The sequence below is a fragment of the Sarcophilus harrisii genome, chromosome 2 (assembly GCF_902635505.1).
Source record: "Sarcophilus harrisii chromosome 2, mSarHar1.11, whole genome shotgun sequence".
NCBI classification, from domain to species: domain Eukaryota; kingdom Metazoa; phylum Chordata; class Mammalia; order Dasyuromorphia; family Dasyuridae; genus Sarcophilus; species Sarcophilus harrisii.
Window position 1 is genome coordinate 47,217,092 of NC_045427.1, and position 12,402 is coordinate 47,229,493.

The 12,402-nt window shown below is 47.5% G+C and overlaps 1 protein-coding gene across 2 annotated transcripts in view; it reads left to right on the forward strand.

The window, feature by feature from the left end:
• PIEZO1 (piezo type mechanosensitive ion channel component 1) overlaps positions 1-12,402 on the forward strand; it is a 167,319-nt gene that overhangs the window by 103,491 nt on the left and 51,426 nt on the right. For both annotated transcript variants that reach the window (XM_031950144.1, XM_031950143.1), the window contains exons 3-5: positions 710-832; positions 3,810-3,852; positions 4,185-4,338. In XM_031950144.1, coding sequence (XP_031806004.1) covers positions 710-832; positions 3,810-3,852; positions 4,185-4,338 — 320 coding nt within the window. The remainder of the gene's footprint in view (positions 1-709; positions 833-3,809; positions 3,853-4,184; positions 4,339-12,402) is intronic.

Sequence of the window (12,402 nt, forward strand, 5' to 3'; positions counted from 1 at the left end):
GTTGCAACGGGGCTGTGTGAGTCACTGGGTCAGATCTGTAGCTGGAAGAGGTTGAGGGGCTCTTAGAGGCCCCTTTATTTGCAGAGGCAGAAACTGAGTCCCAGGGGGCTAAGCACTTAGCCCAGCTAATAGGTGTCTGAGCCACGATTGCTGTATCCTGGCCTCTCACCAACGGCTACTTTAGTCAACCTCCGCTTAAAGAATCAAGTGAGGGGAGAACTCACTATCTAACCCAGAAGTCCACTTACTTTTGGGGACCCCAAGTCAGCCGGAATGTCCCTCTCTGAAACTTCCACCAGTCACTCCTGGTTTTGTCTTTTGGGGCCAGATTGAACCCTTTTTTATCACGTGACAGTTATTTAAATGCTTAAATGACAGAAATCATGTCCGCCTCTTTCCCTCACCAAAAAAAAAAAAAAAATCTTTTTTTCCAAGTTCAACATCCCCAGCTCCTTTGATTCTCAGATGACAGGACCTCAGCTTGTTGGGGATCCCCCTTTGGGTGAGCGCTACCTTGTCAATATTCTTTTGATATATATATATCGAGCTTGCAGGCCACGAAGACCCCAGAAGAGTTTTTGGTTTGTTTTATGAGAACTCTTGTCCGGTCCGGGCTGCCTTTGTGCCTTGGAGCAGTCCCAGAACCTCTGCTGCGCAAGCCGGGCTCCGTATCAGTGTCTCCCATACCCCCCTCCCCTCTGTCTTCCAGGTTGCACAGGTCACCTCCTCCGAGCCCTCCTTTGCATCAGCACCCTCTTCCTCGTCGCTCATGTCGCCTTTCAGATATGTCTGCACACCGTGCCCGGCCTGGACGAGAGCCTGGGAACCAACTGTGAGTAGTCCGGCTCTTGGGAGAGAGAGCAGGGGGCTGATGGGAAGGCAGAGGATCCCCCTCCCAAAGCTGGCCACTGGCAGAAGCCTTCCCACTCCCCCTCACCGGCATTTGTCTGTGTAACCGGATTTAGGTAGAGCCAGGAGTGGGGCCCTGGGACCGGGGAGGTGGGAGATATCAGGATTCTCAGGCCCTTAATCTACCAGACCCCCACCAGGACAGTGTTGGGCTGCAGCGGATCTGTGGGCTCTGCTTATGCTGGGGAATGGTTCTTGGTGGGAGCCCGGCCTGCGGGAGGTAGATCTGGTCTGCTGCACCTCTGGAATCCTCCTGGACAAGGTTGGGGTGGGAGGAGGATGGGGGAAGGGAGGCGGAAAAGAAGGATCACCCCCAGTCACCTCCAAGTCTATCCTGTACTTCCTGGACAGAGACAACCTTGAGACTTACCCCCCCTCCCCACACTCCCAGCTCACTGAGGTATTAACTCCTGCCTTCCCAGAGGCTGCTTGGGGACAGTCTCACTGGAGAGGTATTTTGAGGTAGTGAAGTCTCAAGCCCTAGTCCAGCTTTCCCTCCTCCTCTCCCCTCCTCCTCTTCCCTCCTCCTTTCCCCTCCTCTTCTCCCCAGCTCTCTGTCCCCTTTCTCTAGCCCGATTTGCCTGCCCACCCCCACCCCCACCCCCTGCCCCAAGGGGATTCAGGGAGGCAAGAAAAGATCCCAGCTGTTCCTGGCATTGCACTGGGGGGCCCTGGCCCTCCCTCTCCACCCTATCCCTGTGCAGGCTCCAACCTAATATGGACCCCTCGTGGAAAGGCAGATCATGATTTATGGCTGCTCCATATGTGGCTAGCAATAAATGCTCCCAATAATAACCCAGCTCTGCCCAGCCCAGGTGACCGACCTCCCCATTCCTGTGTCATGAGAGGACCCCAGCAGGGTCTGCTCGTGTAGAGCCAGAGTCTGGTTTGGGAGGTGGGGAGAAATAATCGGCCAACCCCGAGGGGAATTCTGTTATGACCCCTGACCTTTCCAGCTGCCCTCTTCTGGCGTCCCCCCATCTCAGAGGCATTGATTCAGCTCCCAGGGGCCCAGCTGGCTACTGCACAGAGAGCAGGGAGGACCTTTGCGCTATATAATGTCAGGGCAAGGAGGAAGACCCAAGGACTTGGAATCTCAGCTGGAAGGGACTTTAGCCCCCAGAATGTGAGGACAAGGAGAGACCCGAAGACAAAATTCAGAGCGCAAAGGGATATCAGAATCTAGAACACAAATGTCAGGGCTGGGAGGGACCTTAGAATTTGTAATGTCAGAATTAGAAGAGAACTTAGAACATAGAATATCAGTGCTGGGAGAAATCTTAGAACAAAAACTGATAGAAGCAGAAGGAACCTTAGAACAGAGAACATCAGAAGAGGCCTTAGAGCATATTGGCAGAGCAAAAAGAGACTTTCAAGCAGGAACCTTAGAACACAGAATGCCAGGTCTAGGAGAGAGCTCAGAACATAGGGATGTCAAAGCTAGGAGGGACCTTAGAACATGGACTGAGAGACTCAGGAGAGACATCTAGCTGACCTTCTCCCAGTACAGAAAAACAAAACCAAAAAAAAAGGCCTGAGGTCCAGGCAAGACAGCTGTAGCTCTTAATTGCATACCCGGCCCCAGACTGGGGCTTTATCTTCTGTGAAACTTCCCTGTCCCCTTTTCCAGATCTGTCTGTTCCATGGTCCCCAGCTCCTCCTGCTCTCTGACACCCAACATTCTGACCTAGAGCTTCCCTTGAACCAACCCCAATTCCATGTTCTTAGGAATGACGGCTTGACTTAGATTCATATAAGAATAGTACATCATACTTAGTGAACATTTGACTTTTCAAAGTGTTTTTCCATCCGTTATCTCATTGGATTCTCACAATAAATGTTTGAATGGTATTCCCATTGTACAGATGAGGAAACTAAGTTGCTTAGTGAGTTAGTAAGAAGAGCTATAATTTGAATTCAAGATCCAGGACTCTTCACTATGCTACATTGTTTCCCCTGGCCCCTGTACTTTGTATTCCATACCCTACTCCTTCTGGGAGTAGCCTTTCCCTCCCAGACTGACTTTTTTTTTTTTTTTTAAACCAGCCATTCTTTGTCTCATTTCTTCCCTAGCCTCAATCATTGATTGGGCATTGCCTCAGTCAAACTGAGACCAGGGAGAGACCTTTGCTTAAAAAGACCTTGGTCTTCCATTGCATCCAGGCAATCCCCGGTCATCCTGATCTGTATCTGGCCACTGCACCCATATAGATCTAGAGGGGAAAATGAGGCAGGTGACCTTGTGCAGCCCATTCAGTTCTTGCATTTATGACATTACCTCCCTGATGACATGAGCCACTTGAGAATGAAGGAGAAACAATAGCAGCAAGGGAAGGAATAAGCTCCTTGATATAGTGGGAAAGACTCTTGGGTTTGTGACTGGAGGACCTGGATTCCAATCCTGGTTCTGCTAAGTATGACCCTTGGGGGCAGAACTAATCAGAGTCAAAGAACTGACTTAAAAGAGAAAGGGGATTAAAAATGTATGACTTTGGGGCAGCTAGAGCACCAGCCCTGAAGTCTGGAGGACCTGAGTTCAAATCAGATCTCAGACACTTAACACTGCCTGTGTGACCCTGAGCAAGTCACTTAGCCCCAATTGGCTTGGGGGGGACGAAGTATGACCTTGGAAAAATCTCACGGGCTCATAGTGCCTCAATTACTTTATCTGTAAACTCTAATACCAGGATCCTCTAGTCCTGTGAAGGAGGCACCCCAGAATGAACTGTGGCCTTTGGAGGGGTCTAGGAGCCCATTGCCTTTCCCTTACCAGGCACTGTGATATTCACCAGCCAGAGAGCTGGAGATGGGGAAAAGGGGCAATCAGAACAGTGGGTGCCCCTGCTAGGGGCAAGGAAAGCGCTCATCCAGATAACCTTGATCTCTTTGTTTTCTGGTAGGCAGTTCCTGGGAGATTCTGTCCTACCATGTGGGAGTCACCAGGTAAGAGGGTCCTCTGTGTCTGTCCTGTTCCCCTCGGGATATCTCTCCCCATGACGCCTTATGGCAGGATGTCTCCCCATTCTAGGAGTTTTGGTTCCCTAGGAAGCCTTCTTTGATTTTCTGATCCGCACTGAGCCCTTGGAGAGACTAGTAGCAGCTTAGACACTGTGGGGTGTTAATGCTGCGATTGCTGTGTGGTTTGGGGCTCATCTCCTTTCCTGATCGTTGTCCCCGGGGGGAGATCCCTATCCTGCTCCTGCCCCAGCCTGATCTGAGAACTGGCTGGGATGGGTCTTGTTACCAGTTTGACCAAATATTCCAAACCCCTCCAGGCTGAATCTGAATGACATCCCCAACACCGTTCGCTTGGTGGTCCCAGACCTGGGCATCCTTGTGGTCTCCTCCATCTGCTTGGGCGTCTATAACCGCCTCGTGAAGAAGGCCCGCCGCGCCCGGCGCTCGATGGTCCCGGAGCCTCTGGAGCAGGTGCGTTGGGACTCCTGCTTTGGATTCTAGAACGCCTGTTGGGAAGGCGTGGGAACCCTATAGGCTGTGAGAGCATCGGGTCTAGGATGCTCCAGCTTTTGATCAGATTTGAGAACTCTGAGGGCCACCTAGATCTCTTGGGTGCTAGACTGGGAAAGCATGGCTTGAGGGCTCCAGAATGAATCTAGATTCTTCCAGCACTCTAGCAGATGGAATGATATTGGATTGTGCTACAGGGATACGGTGAAGGAGGGTTCTAGATCCTTGCAGGGAATGGATCTAGAAGGACCCAAAAGCTGACTTCTACATCCATGTGTTGGGTTTTCTAGAGCTGTTATGAGCCCAAGAACCAATGAAAAGTTTTGAAGCCTAAGAGTTTGAGAGATGGGAAAGGCAGCACTCACCAGTCAGAAGTCCCACGCTTTTTGTCCCTAATCCCCCATTTGTTCGCATTTTCACCACTAACCTTGATCTTTTTCTATGCTGGGGGTGGGATGGACAGTCTCCCGGTCCAACTCCTGAGAGTGTCCCAGTCTGGCCTCCCTCTACCGTCCTCCCAGGCCCCACCCAGAAAGCAGCCTTCCTTGAAAACCACATGAAGGAAAACACAGTTCCTGCCCTGACTCATCCCTGTGGCCCTGAGCAGGGACCTTTCCCCAGTGCCAGGAGCCAGCTCCTTCACCATGGAGGCCCACAGTGGCCACCAACTGGCTCTGGTGCCATCCCAGGGCTGGGAATCGGCGGCTGCCTCGCCCTGGGGAGGGCTGGGCGTCAGCAGGCTCCCAAGGAGGATTCTGGCAGGGATAAGTCAGCCAAGAGTAGGGAGCCCGGGAGATGGTCTGGGAAATGCAGAGCAGGCTCACTCTCTGTCTCCATCATGGCCCTTTTACTCCTGTTATCTCCTGGCCTAAGCCTGCACCCTGGCTCCTAGCTCTGAGTTCTGCCCCTCCCGACCATCCCTTTCCCTCCACCTCTGAGTCACTCGGAGCCATGACACATCAGAACAACTGGTCAAGTCAGGACAGCCTCCTCTGTAGAAATAACAAAAACATCAGAAAGGCCCCTCAAACCCTGCTCCCTCCCCAATCCAGTTCTTGCTGGGTCCTCATTCTCCTGCTCCCCGGCCTTTTCCTCTCTGATAAAAGTGACAGAAAAAGATCTTGTCCAAACCAGAAAGACTTCCCCCATGGGCCTGATCCCACCCAAACTTCTCCAAAACTAGCTGCTTCTCAAAGACATGTGCTTTAGTCTCCTTATTTATCAAAGAAGGAAAATACTGTTTGCATTTACTTATTCCATAAACTTGTTGGAAAGCAAACCCTCACAAAATGAGCATCCTATAATCTGGAGGTATAATTATAATTATTATTGTTATTATTGCCAATATTATTGTTGGAAACAGTTCTGTCTGGGAGTCAGTGGACACGTGTCTGGCCTGGTTCTGGGGCTTCTGAGGGACTTTGGGCAATTAACTGCTCCTAACGAGTTTCCTTATACGTTAATTGGGGGCTAGGTGGGGAGGGCACTAAGTTAGGAGGTGATGGTCCTTAATACTGAACTTGGGGTCAGTAAGTTCTTGGTTTGCACACTCTTTCAGCCACTTGTAGCAGTTTAACCCTGACCAATTCACTTCAACGGGATGGCCTCAGTTTCCCCATCTGTAAAAGGAGGGGTACTTGGACTGTGAGGGGGACTCTGAGAGAGTAAGGTGAAGCACCAGGCTTAGGCAGGAAGACTCTGAAAGTCTCATTCTGCCCAGAACAGTGTGTGAAGCTATAAGACCCTCTCTTATTCCCCTTCCTAGGTGAGAGGTAGGGCTGGGGCTAGGAGAATAGGCGTGCCCAACCCATCCCTCTGAGCAATCCCAGAAACCCTAGCTTGGATGCCGGAGGAGCCCAGGGGGCCATCTGGTTCAGCTAAAATAGAACAGAGAGAGTGGGCTGCTATTCCCCTCCCCCCGGGGGCAGGCGTCGGAGTTTGTCGCCTACCTTTCTCTTTGCTAGTGTTCCAGGCCAGCCACACCCCCCTCACACACACACACACACACACACACACACACACACACCTCCATACCCCTCTGCATGCCTCATAAAAATGACTCAGAGGGCCACGGAGCACCTCCTCCTGGTTACCAGTCTGACAGGCAACAAACACGCCAAGGAACAGAGCTTGCATTATAGAAAGCCTGGCTGGGCCACGCTGCTGAGCATGAAGGCTGGAGAGTCAAGGGCTCAGGCACTCCCGTTTCCTCCCTCTCCTCCAGGTAGCCCTATTTATCGGGGAAGAGGAAAGACAGAATGAAATGAGAACATTCTGTCTGCCTCCTTAGACCCACCCAGCTCTGAAATCTATAGGAACCATCCCCCCCAAAGGGTGTTCCCTCCCCAAAGTCCTACCCTGACCTGAGATCAGCCAGCTCAACAGCCACCCCATTCAGGTGGCTTAGAAAGAACTGTCTGTGTCCCAAGCTTTGGAGCCAGTGGGAAGCCTGGGTCCCCTGAGAGTAATGAGAGGAGGTTCCATTTACAAAATCCTTTAACTGTTACAAAGTACACCCCACTGTAGAGATTTCCCAGCATCCTCCCTGTCTGCTAGTTCCCCATTATCTGAGAACAGCAATGGAAAGAATGAGAGAACCAAGGTTCAGATCCCTTTGACTTAGGGCAAGCTAATTTGGGGGGGCTCTCAAGTTTCCTTATCTTGAAAGGGAGAGGGTAGATGATTTCATGTTCTATCCAGCTTTAAATTGGATGATGGTATGCAGCCTTGAACCACCTATCTCCTGCCAGCCAGATGTCCTTATCAAAATGCTCTGGGCAATAATAAATTAAATTAAACTTCCTTCCTTCTTTCCTTCCTTCCTTCCTTCCTTCCTTCCTTCCTTCCTTCCTTCCTTCCTTCCTTCCTTCCTTCCTTCCTTCCTTCCTTCCTTCCCTCCCTCCCTCCTTCCTTCCTTTCTTCTTTCTTCCCTCCCTCCTTCCTCCCTCCTTCCTTCCTTTCTTCCTTCCTTCCTTCCTTTCTCCTTCTATCTAAAAAGATTGAGTTGGAGTACATGACCTCTCAAGTAAATCCCTTCCATCTTAGACCTATCATCTTTTCAAAGATCATACAAATCTTCTCAGGTTGCTGTGAATTCTTGATGTACATCATTTCTTAAGATATATTAATATTTCATTATTTCATCATACATTTCATTCAACCTTCCCCACTTTACTCATTGTCCACTTTCTTATTTCTTGCTAGCAGAAAAAGGTCTGCTATCATCATTTTGCTGTACATTGGACCTGTCTTTGTTTTACCTCTGTGAGTTTTCAGTGGTTTGTAGTGGGGTCATGGAGTCATAGAATCATATCTTTCTTTCATTTTTTTTTGTTTTTTATATATTTTTTGGCAAGGCTTGCCCATGGTCACACAGCTAGGAAGCATCAAATTGGATTTGAACTCACCTCATCCTGAGTCCAGGCCTGGTATTCTATCCACTGTACCTCCTAACTATCCCTCATCAATTCAACTTGAATCTCCTCAGAACAGCAAATCATACTGCGCTCCCAGAGGTTATGTGGAGATTAACTAATAATAATAGCTAGTATTTATATAGCACTTTAAGGTTTCTAAAGTGTTTTATATCTTTGTTTGATGCTCTCTCCAATCCTATGGGGTTAGATGCTGTTATTCTCATTTTACAGATGAGAAACTGAGGCTCATAGCTCAGATAGCATGTCCAATCACATGGCTACTAAGTTGTGGGGCAGGATTTGACCCTGATTCCAGATCAGCCCCCCCGGGGTGGGAGGGGAGTAGCAGCCCACCCTCTCTGCTCTATTTTAGCTGAACCAGATGGCCCCCTGAGCTCCTCCTGCACCCAAGCTAGGGTTTCTGGGATTGCTCAGAGGGATGGGTTGGGCACGCCTCTTCTCCTAGCCCCAGCCCTACCTCTCACCCAGGAAGGGGAATAAGAGAGGGTCTTATAGCTTCAGACATTGTTCTGGGCAGAATGAGACTTTCAGAGTCTTCCTGCCTAAGCCTGGTGCTTCACCTTACTCTCTCAGAGTCCCCCTCACAGTCCAAGTACCCCTCCTTTTACAGATGGGGAAACTGAGGCCATCCCGTTGAAGTGAATTGGTCAGGGTTACACTGCTACAAGTGGCTGAAAGAGTGTGCAAAGAAGGGCACGCCTCTTCTCCTACAGTATGTCCCTGTGTTACTCATGGTTTAGGGAGAGACATAGCATGCATGAATAAAGTCTAATATGAAATCGTGTATGAGGGGGCACAGGTCAAGTGTTATCAGAGAGTTGTGATGGGAAGAGCTCTGGATCTGTGCCCCCAGAAACCCGAGTTCAAATCTACTCTCTGATGCTTACTACCTGTATGATATTGGGAAAGTCACTGGACCTAGTTGGACCTCAGTTTCCTTATCTGTAAAATGAACTATATGGTCTCTGCAATCAGTTCTCTATCTCTGATTCTATGACAGATGCAACCTTGCTTCTCTTTAGACAAAGGGAGTTGGGCTAGGGCTCCCTCCACTTCAAAATCCTGGGATCCCATAGGAGGGCAAAGAGGGATGAAACTGTTACAGGGGTGGGATGATGACCATCATAGAAGGCTTCTGGGAGGAGCTGGCTTTGAAAAGGCTGTCTGGGAATTGAGATTGAGGAAAGGCACTTTGACTCAGATGATGACATGGACTTTTCCCGACAGGCCTGCTGGCAGCTGGGAAATTGTTTATCCTAACTTAAAAAATGAGGAAATAGGTTCAGAGGTGAAATCTTGGGTTAGGGTTACATGGAGATTTAGTGATAGAGAAGGGAAAGAGAGAATCTGGCTTCTGACTTCCAGCCAGGTCACTGAGAAGCCAGAAATCCTCCCATCCATGGGAGCACCCCTCTATTCCCCATACCCCGAGTTTTATTCTTGCCAGTGAAAATAGTGGAAGACACTGTTCCTATGAGACCCATCAAAGTGGAAGGTCCATTTCCTCCTCTTTGGTTTGAAGCTCAATCCTCGTGGGGATTTACACAAAGGTGAAGTGTACCTCCTCATGCTAAGAATTGCGTCCCATCCTAGAGTGAAGCTGAGTTTAATGGGTTTGTCCAACCTTGGCATTGAATATGATCTTAAGACTTCCCAGGACAACAGCCCCACCAAGTGGTCATCCATTTGAGAGGCAGTATTGTACAGTGGTTACAATCAGGCAGACCTTGGGAATTTTCTCATCATTTGATCTTGAGCAAATTCAGGGGACTGGGCTTGAAAAGGTTGCTTCTGTCGCCAAATCTTTTTTGGAAATCTCAGAGAGAGGGAACTAGTGACCTTCAGTCTGTAGAATACTGATCTGAATGAGGGATGGAAATACAGTGGAAGCATTGTGGGATAACTGATTGCTGGGACAGTTTTTTGACCTGCAGACCCTGCCTCCGGCCCCTGCCTCAGCCCTTGCCACCATACCTGAAAGCAGCTTTCGGAGAACTTCTTCTTCTTCTTCTTTTTTTAAATAGCTTTTTATTTACAAGATTATGCATAGGTAATTTTACAGCATTGACAATTGCCAAACCTTTTGTTCCACTTTTTCTCCTCTTTCTCCCCATTCTCTCCCCCCAATGGCAGGTTGACCAATTCATGTTAAATATGTTAAAGTATAAATTAAATACAATATAAGTATACATGTCCATACAGTTATTTTGCTGTACAGAAAGAATCAGACTTTGAAATATTGTACAATTAGCCTGTGAAGGAAATCAAAAATGCAGGCGGACAAAAATATAGGGATTGGGAATTCTATGTAATGGCTCTTAGTCATCTCCCAGACTTCTTTTGCTGGGTGTAGCTGCTGAGAACCTCTCCTTGAAAGCTAGACTTCCCATCCCCATATATTATATCCCCAGGGCCCTTTGACCTCCTGGTTTCCTTCTCTGGTGCCCTCCAGTCTGTCATAGACCATCAGCTAGACCCAACTTGGTTCCCTAGAGAGGCTACAGTAGCTCGGGAACAATTTTTTTCCTTCCTCCAATGTAACATGGGCACATGCTTGCTGTTTACCAGGTCTGGACCCCAGGGGTTGTTCTAAAACCAAGTTGGGCCTGACTCTGGCCAAGGACAGTTTGGGCTTGACTGACCTTTCTGAGTTTGTATTCCCCCAGTCTGCAAGATTTCCTTCCAGATTTCTCCCAGCCTAGGTTCTGACCTCCTTCTCAGTTCAACAATTACTGAACTCTTACTCTATACAAGTTCCCCTAGCCTTTCCCTTAGAAAGGGAAGATGGGTAAGAGATGTTCTCCTTGCCAAGACTTCAGGCCTCTGTTTTTCTCATTAGCCGAGCTGGGGTTTCCTGGAGCAGGCTGGGACATACCAAGAAGGCTCTGACACAGTGCACACATCATGCGGGAGGTTGGAGGTCATTGGCTCAAGGCCAGGCCCTGAGGAGCCGAAGGGAAGTCAGCTCCCCTGTACCGTCCCATTGCCTCTCCAACACCTCAGGCTCCCAGAACTTTTGTCCGACCGCAGAGTTTCAAAAATTCCTCCTTAGGAGCTCTAGACTGGCTGAGGGGGAGAAAGATGGCAGTCTGCTTCAAGTAATGGATTTTGTTTTAAACAATTTTTTTGAGAGATATTGGAAACCTAGAAAAGGACTTTATAGGTCTTGTTATTTAGAGATTTTTTTCCCTCAGGAAAGAGCAGGGATGAGTCTTGAGGCGTGAATTAGCAAAGAGAGTTTGATATTTTCCATTTTCTCAGCTTTGGACTCTTGAGACAGCTGTAAGGTGTGATGGATGGTCAGGACACTGGAGTGGGAGTAAGAAAATCCATGTTTCAGGACCAGCTCTGTCATTAATTAACTGAATAACTAAGTAATTTTAACCCCTCAAGGCCTCAGTTTCCTCAAATGGGACTAATAATTTGGTTCCTGCCTATCTTATGAGAATGGAAGATATGACTGTCTCTATGTTTTTACTTCCACTGCTTCTCCCCTTTCTATTCTTTAAGTTTGAATTGAAATCCTTCCCTTCAAGGCTTCCCTTGGTAACCCACCATCCATGAAGCTTTCGCTAAACCTAATCCCTGAAACCAAAAACAAGCCTTTATCTCAAGCCCTTACTCAAATCACTTTGCCTGTTTTCATTCTTTCTTCTTGTCACATTTCCATCCTTATTATCATTTATAGGTGCTTGTGTCTATCTATCTTTCCCACCTTGAGGTCAGGTTCACTATCCCATCTATGCTTGCATCCTTGGTACTGAGCACAGTGCCTTGAATATAGTAGTCAGTTTATGTTGAGGTGGAAATGGAATGAGTAATAGAGGGACAGCTGTATTACTGTGGACTTCTTAATGACTTCTTATTCTCTATGTGCCTTAGTTTCCTCATCAATAAAACAACAAGGTTGGACCCAATGGACCCTAAGTTTTAAATTCATAGATCATTTTATATTATATTTTATTTTTAATTTTTGCTAATTGCATGTAAAAACAATTTTAACATTTGTTTTTTAAATTTATGAATTCCAAATTTTCTCTCTGAGAAAATAAATTGATATTATTATATATGTGCAGTCATGTAAAACATATTTTCATATTAGCCTTATTGTGAAAGGAAACAGACCCTTCTCCCCCCAAAAAAGAATGAAATTTTAAAAAACCAACACACTTTGCTTCAATATGCATTCAGACTCCATCAGTTCTTTCTCTGGAAGTATCTGCCAGTTTTCTTTGTGAATTCTTCGGAAGTGTTTTGCATTATTATATTGCTTAAAATAGCTACATCATTCAGGGTTGCCGATCACACAGTGTTGCAGTTATTGTGATACAATGTTCTCCTGGTTCTGCTCACTTCATTTTGTATCAGTTCATCTACATCTTCCCAGGTTCTTCAAAAACCATCCTGCTTGTTATTTCTTCCTAGAATATGTCTTATAAAAATATAAATCCCTGTTCATAAGAAAAGATTATTAAAAATCCAGACCAAGAGAAGGGATTTTGAAGGTTGTCAAGTCCAACCAACAACACACACTTTTCCAGAGTGATGGCAATTTGGGAAGTGTACACATATTTAGAGACCACCCCAC